This window comes from Acanthaster planci, linkage group LG06 (genome assembly GCF_054643075.1).
Source record: "Acanthaster planci isolate LZ-2023a linkage group LG06, COTS_SCS, whole genome shotgun sequence".
NCBI classification, from domain to species: domain Eukaryota; kingdom Metazoa; phylum Echinodermata; class Asteroidea; order Valvatida; family Acanthasteridae; genus Acanthaster; species Acanthaster planci.
This window is the reverse complement of record NC_141782.1, coordinates 3,711,953-3,726,603: the sequence shown is the minus strand read 5'-3', so window position 1 is coordinate 3,726,603 and position 14,651 is coordinate 3,711,953. Positions and strand designations below refer to the sequence as shown.

The 14,651-nt window shown below is 42.0% G+C and overlaps 1 protein-coding gene across 3 annotated transcripts in view; it reads right to left on the bottom strand.

The window, feature by feature from the left end:
• oplah (5-oxoprolinase, ATP-hydrolysing) overlaps nucleotides 1-14,651 on the bottom strand; it is a 41,135-nt gene that overhangs the window by 7,834 nt on the left and 18,650 nt on the right. For all 3 annotated transcript variants that reach the window (XM_087137697.1, XM_087137695.1, XM_087137696.1), the window contains 14 exons: nucleotides 14,012-14,150; nucleotides 12,875-13,051; nucleotides 12,377-12,514; nucleotides 11,275-11,385; nucleotides 10,483-10,584; nucleotides 9,693-9,867; nucleotides 8,259-8,368; nucleotides 7,413-7,634; nucleotides 6,065-6,199; nucleotides 4,983-5,132; nucleotides 4,411-4,485; nucleotides 1,418-1,500; nucleotides 688-848; nucleotides 5-102 (listed from right to left, as the gene is read on the bottom strand). In XM_087137697.1, coding sequence (XP_086993823.1) covers nucleotides 5-102; nucleotides 688-848; nucleotides 1,418-1,500; nucleotides 4,411-4,485; nucleotides 4,983-5,132; nucleotides 6,065-6,199; nucleotides 7,413-7,634; nucleotides 8,259-8,368; nucleotides 9,693-9,867; nucleotides 10,483-10,584; nucleotides 11,275-11,385; nucleotides 12,377-12,514; nucleotides 12,875-13,051; nucleotides 14,012-14,150 — 1,876 coding nt within the window. The remainder of the gene's footprint in view (nucleotides 1-4; nucleotides 103-687; nucleotides 849-1,417; nucleotides 1,501-4,410; nucleotides 4,486-4,982; nucleotides 5,133-6,064; nucleotides 6,200-7,412; nucleotides 7,635-8,258; nucleotides 8,369-9,692; nucleotides 9,868-10,482; nucleotides 10,585-11,274; nucleotides 11,386-12,376; nucleotides 12,515-12,874; nucleotides 13,052-14,011; nucleotides 14,151-14,651) is intronic.

Genomic DNA, 14,651 nt, shown 5'->3' with positions numbered 1-14,651 from the left:
TTACTCCAGCAGACACATCGATGGCTGTTTTGGCTCCTAGGTTTACAATACGACCATCTGCATAGACGAACAGGTTCCTACCCGATTGGCCAGGCTCACCACCTTAAAGAGACAGATATCAGCCATCGTCACGAGTCAGGCTACATTTAGGTGGATGTTGTGAAGTGATGCGCATCACTACATTTTGGAGACAAACGTCAGTTCTTTAGCAACATCTTTCTTGTGTGTCTTTGAGTATTCAGTGTTTACAAAGCTAGCAAATCATGCAAATTTGCCAGGAATGCCTGGATATTATGCAGTCTTAACAATACCTTGCTTTATGATTGGTGATCTCCTTTGTAAGTATTTATTCAGCATAAAATCATTCAATCAAAACTTGTTTTTTACAAAATGCCACAAATTAGTGTTCTGATGAACTAAAATTTGGAATTCCACTGCAACCAAATTAAAAACCCTGCTAATGCAAAGAGAATTCACTGATAACCAATAGATTTAAAGCTGTTTGGTACAAATACATTCTGAACTTCTATTTATGAAAGCACTATTCTACTGCACACAAGTTACTTTTTCAAAGTGGAGAACCCCGTGTTTCTCTAAGGAACAATTCTGATTAAGTAAGTAGTACGAGAGTGGCGTTCACACAACACTGCCAATGGTTTTGTAGTAATGAAAGAGGAACAAACTTACCATTCAGGCCATATGGCCTTAGCGCCCTCCTTTCAGTCAATACTGACACCGTCAGAGGTCGCCGGAATGTCATTTCTCTGATGACCCCATCTCCACCCCTGTACTGTCCCCGCCCACCCGTGTTGGGGTTCAGCTCAAATCTCTTGAGAACCACCGGATATCTGAGAGGATGAAGGGTACTTGTGGATGTGATATATTTGGCTGGTGGTTGTGTCACAGGTAAAGGAAATGAACTAATACTGCATTCAATCTTTTAACTAGCAAACAGAAAAGTACACTTTTGCAACAAAATATAATAAACTTGATGTACGTAATACTTAAATTTTAGGAAAATTCTTGCAAAACAGTGTTTGTTGATAATGCTACAAGCTTGCTGTTTGATGACAAACACATTTTGTGACGTAAAAGTAGCTGATTATATAAGTTTAGGGATCAAAAGCCTGATTAAAAAGAGCTTTCAAAACAAAAATGAATAACTGAACCCATTTCAAGGAATGTTTCAACTAAAAGCTACATACTTTTAAAATTTTCTGTGATTTGTGTGGTTTATTCATATCAACAACAAAAAAGTGGTAATCACCTTTGTAACAATCAGACTCAAATTCTAATGACATTTAAAATAACGTTTCAACAGTGGAGCTTTCCTGTCTGACTGCTGGCACTGACATCAAGAGGTGCTATTATTTTTAAACATTTTTCTTTTGATTCTGCTATTCAGGAAAAACTCTACCTTCTTTCCAGTATCTCTGGGTCAGTAATTCTGGTGTTTGTCATGTGAGTGTGCACACCACTCTGACCATCCCAAGTAGGGCCCTACACAGATAAACAGAACAAGGATATCAAAGAAAGACGGTATGACTGTCTGCCAAAAATAGACAGTGTTACCTAGTGGTCTTTGTACTCAGTCGCAAAATTTCTACAATAGGACATATCGGAATGGGTGCCAAAAGAGTATGGATAGACATGGGTGACTCACTGAAATGCCTATTTTAGTGTACTCTATTTTATTACTTGATCTGTCAAAGATGTTTTGGGATTCTCCAAGGTTAACGAATTTAAAGGGCCAAGAAAATTTAATTTTGTAACGCTGTTCTTGTTTAAACTTCTTTGTATCTCATTAAACTGGATTTTCATTTTCTGTCTATCATTTTAAGGGCATTTTGAGTACTTTCATTATTATCTTAGTGCTAATTTATATATTTATAAGCGAAAGTGTAATGTCACCCAAGACAGAAACCTTAGTCTTACTACAGCTATTTTTGCACTAAAATTTGCCCAAATTTTGTCTATTCTGTCAACGTAAATTTTATTTACTTTGGTGAATCATTGTTGTTTTAGTTCATGACAGTAGGCCTGCAAGCAAAGCTTTCTCAGAAATATTTTCAATAAGCAAAGTTGGGGTTCACAATTTGAGTAGAAAACTCCAAAAAAGAACCGAATATTCAATAAGGACAAACTATCCACAGGTATGCCTACTATCAATGATAAAGATGTACAGGGTATGCCAATACTGCCATACATGTGTGCGTATTTCACTACCACACGTATTGCTCTATGGAATGTCTTCCTAATGACATCACAGCAAAAGCATCCTCATTTGCCAGGGAAAGAATGGAAAATTTCAAACGTTTGAAAAAGTGCACTTGTAGTGAACAAGACCTAAAAAGAGATGTCACATACTTTTCAACATTAAATGGGGAGCAGAAAGTTGCTTCAAGTATGTTCCAAAGTAAAATTCGAATCACAGACCCCTTTTAATTTAAAGGTAACCAGATTATTGATGGGGTCTATAAAATACAATTGAACACTTAATATCAAAATTAGGAAAACGTTATCATCTTAGCCCAGAAGTAAAAGCGTTGGTGTCCAGAGCTCAGAAAAAACTGCACCAAGGGCTGCCTTCAATATGACACAAGGGAAATCACTAATTTGATTAATAGTATACAAACATTGACTACTTCGAGTGGTATAGTAAAACTGTCCTCCTGAGGTGATCCATGGAGCATTCTATTTGCCTTGGAAAAAACAAAATGCTTCAAGGATCACTGAGGGAGACTAGTTTACTATACCAAGAGATAAAGTAGTCAATATTTGTTTTGTAACACCTCACCCATAGATTTACGCTATGAGCCACAGAGATGGTAGCAAGTCAATTTTGCAAGTCCAAGCCAAGACAAAAACGGATAGTTACAAGTCAAGATTCATAAAAATAGCGATGAGAGTCCAAGTCAACTGACTCGAGTCTACAACTCTGATGAGCCAAACTACAAGTTTACTATTCATGCGGTTTCATTGCTACGGATATAGTTCTGTGACGTGACAGAGGGCGCCAGTCACTAGGCACGGTGCAAAGATATAGATGGCGCTCTGCCCAGTAACAGAGGCAGATGTTAGGCGCGCATAGCTGTGTGTTAAGCAAGCGCAGCGCATAGGCTCCGCCTTGTGCGTTGTGCGATAGGGCAGCGGAAGTCACTGCTTAGTCACGTGAGCACGTGCGCGGGCGTGGTCAGAGCAGCGCGAAAGCTATAAAAGGCGCACGTAGGCTACGCTTAGTGGTCCTGATAAAGGGCTGATCCTGAGGTAAAGGTTCCAGAATCCTGTGCAAGGGTTAAAGTCACCTAGCCTAGTGTGACTGTGCCTAAGTCCGAGTGGTGCGTGTGCTGTTGAGGGGCTCGGTAGGTTGAGGGGCTCCTGATAGTTCCTGATAGGAGCTTGCGGTCGATGCAAGGGTGGATTGCTATCTCGTGACGTGAGTTGCGTGTAGCGCAGCCCTGACAATAAGCCCCGTAGACTTGCTAAAGTCCCTGATTCGGCACTGGATGCCTGCAATTAATTGTGGTGTTCGCTGCTCTGGGCGAAGTCCGGTCACGTATAATCGCGCAGTTTCCCCGTCAATAGCGCCCTCTACTGGTGTATTGGTTGAGTGTGTTGATGAATAAACCAGCCGCTTGTGAATTGTTCTATATAAGTCAGGAGTCCAGGCGAAGTTTATTTCGAGTCAGGTCTGTCCGGGTTACGTCATTAAGTTTCGACCAATCAGATTAGCCATCATCTCGACGAAGACCAACTTTCTTGGGGGATGGTATACTTCGGTCCCAACGGACTCGTCCCTAGCCGCTCAGGGACTCTCCGGCGTGCCGTCCGACGCACCGCGCCTCGAGGAGGAGGGCGCCCTCGCCTTCGTCGGAGGGGCGCGGCGCCACAGTTCTTTGGTTGCTACGGGTATAGTACTTTTTCAGAGCGAGGCTACAGGTTTATCGTCTTTTTGGAGTGGCGGTGCAAAAATAGAAGAATATAATAGCAAAGCGTCACATGACACACTTTCGGCCAATCAAGATACAGAATCTGTGGGTGAGGTGTAATAACATAAAATATGCAGCATGTTACTCACTGTACCACATTAGGTAATGGTCAATTTGCTCCATGTAAGAACAAGAGATGGCATGCGTTTACACAGGAACGATGGTCTTAAGGTGGGAACTCAATGTGTAGGTGCACAAAGTTATGCAGGTTCAGTGCGGGATGCACTGAGCAAAAACGGCCGATTTATGTTGGCATGTCAGTCTCTTCGTGTGGGCCGGATGAAACGATTCCCACCAACCTACCTTTTCTGTTCCAACGAGGGGGTGCTTTAATTCACGGCTGATAATGCAACTCACAGGCTTTAAACGTATGTTTTGAACAAATGACATTCATCAAAACAACAGAATCTGCTGAACATACCGCTCCGGCCCCCCCAGCAACCGTCTCATAGTAACCAACGCTGTCATCGCCAAATGTGGTATTGTTCATGCAGCCCTGCAGAAAAAATATGCTCACATTTTAGTAAAGATTTTTTTGCACTAGTAAATCAGTTTTTTGTTGTAAAGTTGACTTTCAGTTATGTGCAAGCAGAATGGCTCTGATATAAGACTTATGGCTGGATCGTTCACCGACTCTTAAAAAATAAATTGACTGCTAACTAGGATAGTGAATTCTGGCACAAAGCACTACATTCGCCTGTAGAAGAAAGACACAGACCTCAAGTTTGGCTGTCTATGTTTTACTGGGAAATATCTCCGGATCGCGAAAAGCAAATAACGTGAAAAAAAGGAACATCCAGCGAATGGTATTCTCTTCGAAACCATCTAAGTTATCAATACTGCTGGTTGATATTTTGTGTTTTTAAAATGGACAGCGCTTGCTCGTGCCATTTTTCAAGGACAAATCAAATACAGTTCAGGCCAAATTTCCAGTTCACTGGAATTCATAAATTAGTGTGCTCAATATACTAGCATGACAGGTGGCCACCTTACCTGAGATGCAGCGCACACCCCAAATGCTTTCAAGATGACATCAACTACGCGTTGGCATGTCAGGACATTACCCCCGATCACTGCAGCATCATGTGAGGGGTCCAGAATGCATCCCTTTGGAACGTGCAACTGGATTGGCTTCAGACAACCCTAGATGAAAGTACAGAAGTCAATGGCAATACAATACGGCCGTTTCACAACAGTGTGCCACAAAGAGTTTGCAACGCATTCGCCAATCACAATGCACGAAATTGTCGACCCAATGCGTGTTTGGAAAGGGTCGTAAAATTGGCGTGTTATGATTGGTAAAAGTGTTACAAACTCCTGGTGGCGCACTATTGTGAATCGCCCATATTGATGTGATGTGAATGTGCAGTCTGTGTGAGGTTTCAAGGTTGAAATGTAAGAAACTTCTCGTTGGATCTTGTCTTGCAGTTATGATGGTATGGTATGTTCAAGCGTTAAATTTATGAAAACGACATCACTGACATGACCTTTATCTCTACATCATTTACAGATTTGTAGCACAAATGCAAACCACAGAGATGCAATTATATGTGTTTCAATTCCATGAACATTGGTTCACAAGATTAGCATTTCCTTTTAAAAATCGCATCACGGGGCTCAGAAAATAAAATTTGTCTAAAATGGACTTCCAGAGATAAAATTATATCTACAGGTGTTACTCGTGAATTTTTAACCATATTTCCTGCATCTGTGCAATAAATTGTGGGCTGCTGAATGGAACAGTGCTTGACTATTTCATAATTGGAGTGAATTCAAAGCCTGCCTTTCAAATTTTAATAGAATGTGTTTTATATCAAAGTATGTTTGATCACAAATGTTAACTTTTTCATTGGGGTAAACAGGTATTAATTTGTGAAGAATTTTATTGTATTCCTTTCAATTTACTCCGGCTCTCAAGTTCAAAAACAGAAGAAGTCACCTAGCTTTCAACTGAATATGGCCAACTCATCAATAAAGTCTATATATGTGGCCATATACGTACAAAAAGCAATGACTCTGCACCAGATTCACACTTTCAGTGAACAGATTTCAACTTATATTCACACAAATGGTACCTGGTTCAGGGGAACATCGTGACCAATCATGCATCGGAGGCAGTAGATGATTGCTGACTTGGTGATGGCCTTAGGTGCATTCAGGTTACCGTAGACTTCGTAGCCGGTACCCGTGAAGTCAAAATATGCGGTGCCCTGGAAGGAAAATGCAACCTTGATGTGAAGAAGTTCAGTGATACAAATCTGCTAAGGAGGCACAGGCTATACAACTTTTGGGGTGTGCCGTGGCGATTTCAGATTACATTTGCGACTTGCTCTGAGAAAAACCAAGACTGAAGTCACAGAGTGACACTTGCTAGAAAGTCCCTTTGACAAAGTAATACTCTTTAAGATGTAACACATGTAACTTCCAGTCTGATATGCAAATAGCCTGAATGGAATACGCTACGAGAACCAACAGGGTGCTCTCATCAACAGATCTAACCCAACGTACATTCACCATTACCGTGGACAAAAATTTGCAGCACTGTGCATACTAGGTATTAGAATTCAAAGCTTTGATGAATGACAACAACTGTACAGCCAGCACCAAGTGCTCAATCTGCAAGGTTATGACAACTTTACATGGAACAAACAGTGACTGTCCTGCCATTTGTTAAAGAATTCTCGGTTATTTTGTGAGGAAATGAGCATCACTGTCTGGTTATGATTAACAATGCACAGCTGATAACCTAACACTTGCATACTGCAGTGTCAGTGGTGGCCAAGCTCAAGGAAAACACATGGGCAGTCATATGCCTGGTACTCTGATGTCTTTTGATCAGATGCTTTACTTCATCAAGAGTAACTTCATACCAGCACTATGCCAGCATGTAGTTTAACGCCTTCACGCCGGGACACGGCTAGACACGCCGTAAAAATTGAGATCCTCAGCCCGCTTTTCAGCTATTATTCTCGGCCCACACTTGAGTGAACACGGGGAAAGAAGGCAGACTCTGGCTCTTGTGTATATGGTAATTGGTCTTTGTGTGTAGCCTAGAAATGAAAAGACCGAATTTGCATCATAATCACCAGCTTCAAAATAGTCCCCACTTTGAAAAGAGGCAATGGGAATGTGGAAGCGTGAGTAGAGCCGCATGCCACCGAACAATCAGCCTTTTCACCGTGTAATTCAAAGCGTACAGAGCACGCAGCGCCAAAAACTGAGAATTTGCGGCTTGGCAGGTGGCCTTTATGGCCAAGCGAGGCTGGAATTCTTGAAGTCAGCTTTCGGGAAGAAATTCCCGGCGCGAAGGGGTTAAATAATATACCGTAAAGCATCTTTGCAATCAACAACCTTTGAGTCCATGCATATTCAGGGCTACGGGGTGCAAAAGTAGAGTAGCTTCTGGTCTGGTGGTAACACTACCTCTTCAATGTTGATGTCAATGGTCAGGACAATGGGTGTGCCGTCATCCAGTTGATCTTGGGCTGACAGTCGCGTGGTGCCCATCTTCTCCATGGTGTTCCGGCCAATCTCTCTCAGCATCTCGCGGACGGCAATCTCGGCGTTGGTCTGAATGTGGCCCATGTAGGCCATGACAACGTCCAGCCCGTAGTAGTCAATCAGTTCCTTGATCAGAATAATACCCTACGGTGGGGGGGAGGGAAACCAACAGGTGTAAAAGAACGACTACGGGCTGTGACATCAGTCTTGCGGCCACCAATGAACTCTGACATTTTCAGCCACACCTCGTATTTGGTCAATCTTGCAGCATCCAGACATGAAATGATGCACAAGAACCATTTCTTTCCAAAAATGTGAAATAAGCCGTCGTCTTTGTCTTGCTAAAAGCAGTATGTAACGTGGCAACATATTGGTAGAACGATGAAGTCTCTCGCAGCAAACACCGCAGTATCTACCGACCAAGGAAATTGCTCCTTGATTGAGAATTCAGTGTTGCTGAACCCAGACGAGCTGTGCACAAAGAAAAACTTGAGGAAACAACTGCAGAATTTGCTGCTAGGAAATTGTGTCATGACATTATTGATCGTAGTGGAATGAAACAACAACTGATCTCTTCCACCTAACTGTGCAGTGCAACCTTCTGACTGTTGAAAGTTGACCTGGCCTGTTGACTGCACCACGAGTTCAGCTCAGACTGTCTTCAATTGAAGTAAAAAAGTTTCCAGGAGGTCTTCTCATTTTTAGAGATTTTTCTATGGGTGTCTTTTCCAAGGAAATATCTTGTCTTGGCATGTTCAATCAGCCCACCTTCTGATTGGCTGCAACTTGTGCCCTGAGGTCAGACAGGTTGTCATGGAGATTCCTGGTGCCGCTGCTCCCTGGTACCTTACCCGGCGCCATGAGGGCTTCTATCAGGGCTGTGGCAGGAAAACAAAGGATAGTACAGCAATAACCAAACATGTGAGATTTCTTCCCATGAAGACCTTTCAAAATGGTACATGTACCTGACAATCTTTAATAGTTTTGGACTCTATGGAGGGATATTTCTGAGCAGTAAATCTCTGTGTGTACTTCATGGACTCTTGATAGCAACCTACACCATATGCCAGCTCTGAAGTGCATGGGCTTCCCAAGAATTTCTTTTTTGGGGGGGAGGGTGAGGAAATCCACTTTTTTGGGAGGGGGGCACTCATCAGCTATAAAAATATATAACACTGGGAGGGGTCTATTTTGATTTTTTTTTCAAGTAGATGAGTGATTCTCTTCCTATTTTATTCTATTTTAAAATTTCTTTCGCTTTCCCTTTTTTTTTTCCTTTTTCAAGTTTTTTTTTTGGGGGGAAGCGCTTTTGTCCTAGTCCCTCTTAGTGACACCCATGCTCAAGTGTGTTTCTCTGCAAACCAATACAAGCAGGCCAGCTCTTTGTCTCCCAGTTGCACACTCTGAGTTGCAAAATGTGGCCGGATCCCACAACATGAGATTTTCAGCGGTATTTTCGGTATTTCTGTTTTAGTTTGCATGGAAAAGTGCACACTGAGTTCTTTACCACCCATTTTGGAATCCTCATGAAAATGGACGATATATGAGTGAAACTTGTTGAAGGTTCCCATGATTTACACTGTGCAAGGTTCTCTTAAAAGCCTGTCACTTATAAGTTGCCCTGGCGACTTGTGATTCATTTAATTAGGTTGGGTCACAAATTAGGTCACAACTTACAATGCCATCTCTTGGCCAAACAGTATGGGCCCAGAGCTAGACCAAGAGAGGGCGCAATTTTTCTAGCAAGATGCTTCTTTGATATTAACTGTGCATCTATGGTTCATGAATGGCTATGAAATGCAAGCGTTGTAGTCGCATCGCTACCAACAAAAATGAACACTCCTGACCCACATGGCTCTTTTCAACCGATGAGGGGGTGCTTCTGCTCAAGATGGACAATCTACAGCTTCTTACCAGAAAGTTAAGTCTATAATTAGTCTATAATCCATACATTAGTCACGCATGAAGTCTGACCAGATTATAAGGTTTATACAAGTTATTCACATAAGCAACCACTAGCAGGGAGAGACTTACTGAAGATTTTCCACATTTACCGGCAAAATTCAAATCCTTCACATGCTTACTCTTGTAATAGTGGCGAAGAAAATAGTCATCTTTCCGGGGGAAGATCTCAGGAATTAAATTTACACAAACATTTTCAGCCTTGACAACTCAGGAGACGTACTTGCTACAAACACGTACCCTCTTCTTGGAAGATACCGTCTTCAACCAGCTTGAAGGTCTCAAACACGGCCCCTTCCTCCCTCAGGTGCTTAGAGTTGGGCGGCATGGAGCCAGGAACAATGCCACCAATGTCAGCATGGTGCCCTCGACTGGCCACAAAAAAGACAGGCTTAGGGGTGCCTGGGTAGAAGACCTACAGATGACAAATTAATGGCATTTGTACACAATGTTTTACATTACTTGTCTAGATAAGACATTATGTTTATTGGTTTCACTTTGGTCTTTTTCAGTTGAACAATTCACTTTTTTCAAAATGAGATATACAGCAGATACATATATAAATAAAATGAACCATCAACCCATTCGAAAATTCAGGATTTTACATTGATAACTTTGTCCAGATTCAGTGGGAACCAGTCCGTTGTAACCAAACTCAATTATAAAACATGAAGTCTATAGTTTTTCTCCCCCATAGACCAAAACGCAGTGATAATCCTGATTGAAATGAGCAAGCAGTTTTTACTACAGTTAACCACCATTTGACTAACTCCACAGCTTAACTACTCTCATTGACTATTTGGAACTCTGGAAGGATTGCATGGCTGGTTCTCAGCAGCCTTTCTTTGTTCAGTTCAGAGGGAACGATAGACGTGAAAATAATGGAAACTCCTAAAGACTGCAACCACTGGAAATGTAATCCAACAGGATTTGACTAATGTCACTCAAGTTGCACTGTACTGCGCGTAAGCTCCGATGAAAATGATCAGCGGCTGAAAATGGATTTTGCTGGAACTTGCTGAATGCTTACTGGAGTGATGACCGTCAAATCGGGTAGGTGACTTCCTCCAGCACATGGATGATTGGTCAGGATCATATCGCCTTCTTTCAAATCATCACCCAGGACTCCCATCTGAAATCATGCAAAATAATGAAGACTATTAGTTCCCCTGAGGTCCTGTTTGTATTTGTGATATTAATACACGAGTGTGCTTTCACCTCTGTACGGAGATCAAATAAAATCCAGAGAGCATTAATCCAAGCAACATTTGACCCAGTACCTCGGTTGACACACTGTCTTCCTGTAATTGTGACTAGTCCTTCAAAAAATGTTCTCGAGTTTCTAGTCGGCAGTCGTGCCCATGGCATGATTCATGGATGAAAAATGCGTAAGTCGATAAGAAAACTAGGTACCAGACATCATCGCAGATGAGCTCTACACATTAAATATGGCATCTAATGGCAGAAAACGGTTTTATACACCTCTGATTTGCTACACCACGAGTGCAGTTTCTGCCAACTGTTTGGCAAAATTATGGCTTGCTGTGAGTAAAAGACTACCAGACTAAATCAGAAATTGTAAATAAATCTCGCACAACTACCAAAAATAATTAATACTGAGTAACTCTCCCAAATGCTAACTGGAAATGTCTCCCATATTAAAATTAAGGAAGTAAATGTGTTTTTTGAGGCAAAAGTTGTTACCAATCAAGGGTGAACTTTGGATGACAATACAAAAATGGTGGTCAATGTTTGTTGACAAAATAGCTAAGAAACAGGTTTATCTGCCGTGTGATCAAGAATAGGCCAACCCTCCCCTTACCTGGTACTGAACTGTCTCCTGCATTGCACCAAGGTGGACAGGTATGTGAGGGGCGTTGGCAACCAGACCGCCGTCAAACCCAAACATTGCACAGGAAAAGTCCAGTCTCTCCTTCAAGAACAAACAATCCCAAAGTGCATACATAATAACTTGGGAAATACAACAAACTCGTGACAATAGGAGGGCCAATTTCATAGAGCTGCTTAAGCACAAAATTTGCTTAAGCGTGAAAAAATCTTGCTTGACAAATCAGGTTACCAGCCAAAACTCCATGAAATGTAAATTGATTTGGAATGGTATTCACCTGTCTTTTGGTTAGCATGACAATCACATATTTTGAGCTGGTAGCCTTCGTTTATTAAGCAAGTTTTTTTTTCACTCTTAAGCAAATTCTGTGCTTAATGCTCTATGAAATTGGCCCCTGGTCACTTGTTCTCCAAAGCATTATTTCCTCAACTTGGCCAGTGGCTATCTTGTCTACCTCTTGAGCACCAACAAGGAAGCACTTTCAAGTGGTCAAATTCTTGCTCCACAGGAATCAACAAAGCCAAAATCTAAATATCTTCTGACCACCTTTGTAGCTGAGTGCATCATGAGTCTAGTTGTAAATCCTTTCACAAGACCAGTCAATGTGACCAGACAAATGAAGGTATTTATCAGTTCATTTGAAAAGCTTATGACTTGGCTGAAGAGTGGATGACTTTTGATGGGCTTGCAATGAACTTGTGATGGACTCGACTACAGGCCTATTTCCAACTTTATGTGGGACCCACATCCACATTCTTGAAAACTACACTCCCCCAAAAAATTATTCAGACTTTCTAACAACTTTGTGGCCCATAAAGCAAAGCTTGCACTAACCTTAGCTCAACATTTAGTTATCTTTAAGCATGAAACGAGCCTGAACTAGTGAGTAGTTGTGCATACAATGTCACTTTTCACTTAATCCACTTCACTGCTGAGGCTGATGTGATTTACTGCTTCTGGTTGTCGTATTAAGAGGAATGATCTCGCAATAGTGAACAATTGTGTCAGTGACATAAACAATGGGTTTGACCCCAGCATTTAGCGGAATGAAAGGCCCTCGGGAGGTGCTACATACCTTGATGTTGGTGGATATGGCCGTCCTTTGCAGGATGCGGCCCATCTGCTCTGCGGTGCTCATGAAGCGGTGGGAGAAGATAGACAGCTGAATGGTGTCTAGTTCAGTGCCTAGGGCTTTCGTTTCATCGCTACCAACCTGGTGAGGGAGAGATAACATACAAGCAGGTGAAGTAATGCAGGAAAAGGGTCTCTTGAAGGGGCAACATGCTGCGATAATGATTTATCCAAAAAAAAAAAGAAAAATTGGTAAGTTTTGCCAAAATATTTGCCAATGATTAGACCGACTGAGTAGGCTTCACCAACTGTGCACCCAGGCATGCAAGTAACACCTTCTCATCCCCGAGGCTACACCCCATGCTCGAGCCATTCTCTGCAAGCATATCGGACGTAAATGACAGCCGTAACTGATCAAACTGTCATGCAGAGGGGCTTCATGATCAGTCACAGGGCCGGGAACAGATATGTTTTTCTTTTAACCAACACAGTTTCAACCGACCTGGATTTTGATGTCACCATGCTCAGTTATCCGCGCCTCGCAGTTTGGCTCCACGACTATGGTGCTGTTCTTTTCAATCAAGATGGCGGGGCCCTTGATGACGTGGTCACATGACAGGTCGTCGAGGAGATAAAGCCTGGTGTCCCAGTACTTGGATTTAAAGTAGCATTTGGTAATCTAAATAAATTGGGAAAAAAAATGCAAAAAAGTAAAACTGCTCAGCGGTGAAACATTGCAAATAACACCTAATGAGGAGATGATCAGTCGGCAGTCCTAAAAGAAAACACACTCTGCTGCCCAAATTGAAAATACAACCCACTAAACTTGAAAAGTACAGTAAAATCTCGATAACTCAAAGTTGGTTAACTCAAAACTCCACTTAACTGGAAGAATAATTAATTCCCGCCAAAAGAATAGGCTTTCATGTACAAAAACAATATCCGTAACTCGAACTGCTCACGTTGCCGGATTTGTTTACTTCGAAGTTTTTGTGTAGCAGATCCAAAAGAAACTGCCACCAAAGTATAAAATAACCACAATGTCATTTCAAGAGTCATTGTAGGGAGATTAACGTCTTGCGTCAGCGAATAGGTACATGTTATGATACACATCGTAATAAAGACTTAACTTCAAAAGAAATCGGGACCTTCTTTTAACTCGAATTTTGGATAACTCGAATTTTTTGTCCATTCCCCAGAGATTCGAGGTATCGAGATTTTACTGTATGTTGAAGATTGAGTATTTGCTTGGAAAAGCTCACTTCACCGCCATCTTTAGTTCCATGGTCAAATTCATGCACATTTTCATCATGTGATCATGGGAAAATGGTGAAATCTTCACGTAAGTGTGTCCCTCAAACAGTCAGTGGAAGACTTTGAGACGCTTGGTGGCAGCAAAAAGGTCCTTTTTGTCAGCTCTGGGCACGTGTTGGTAGTTCTAGGCATGTACAGAAGTTCTGAGCACACGCACAACTGTGAGAAGGACTGATTGTCTACTCCCCACCAAATGTCTCGACGCCTCCTATTAAAAAGTGGTCACATGACTGTTAAAGTTCCTGCACTGCTCTCTATAATGCAGCACAGAGTCAAAATCCAGGTATTGTGTTCATATCTGTGGGTTTTACAAGTCTTCACTTACTACTTGGAACTTGGGATTCTGGTTGCTGGGTCTGAGATGTCTGTCATCGGTGATGTTGGTCTTACCGACACCGCGTACTCTGATGTCGTCCACGATGATGGGCCGGCCCGGAATGGTGAAGCCAAACTCACGCTTGTACCTGCACAGGAACAAGGCCAGTGAGGCCACAAGCCATTGGTTACCCAGCACACTGAGGATTTGCATTACATTGTACATTGGTCTTGGAAGTCCTTGGCAAAGTGGTCTGGTGCTTGAAGGTCATTCTCTCTCACTGTGAACTGTGACTGGGTGCTAGTCATCCCTTTCATGATCTGTGCAGCAGCTTGACTTAAACATGAGATAAAGCGACAATGCCTCTAGTGACACATTCTACATGAAAATGTGCCCGAAATGTTTGTGCCATATGATACATATCATAAGTCAGAAACGGTGTGGGTAAATCAGACGCAAATCCACATAGAGCTGACGACTTCAACTGTATGTTTTCTTTGTTGTCACTTTCCTGATTGTTGAGTTTATGGGAGCAATATTATAATGCAGCATGCCCCCAAATATTTGCCTTAAAAGGCAAGTTTCCAACTTTACAATTCGCATCTTACATATATCATTGAGATATTCTCTTTTCTTTACTAGTTATGTG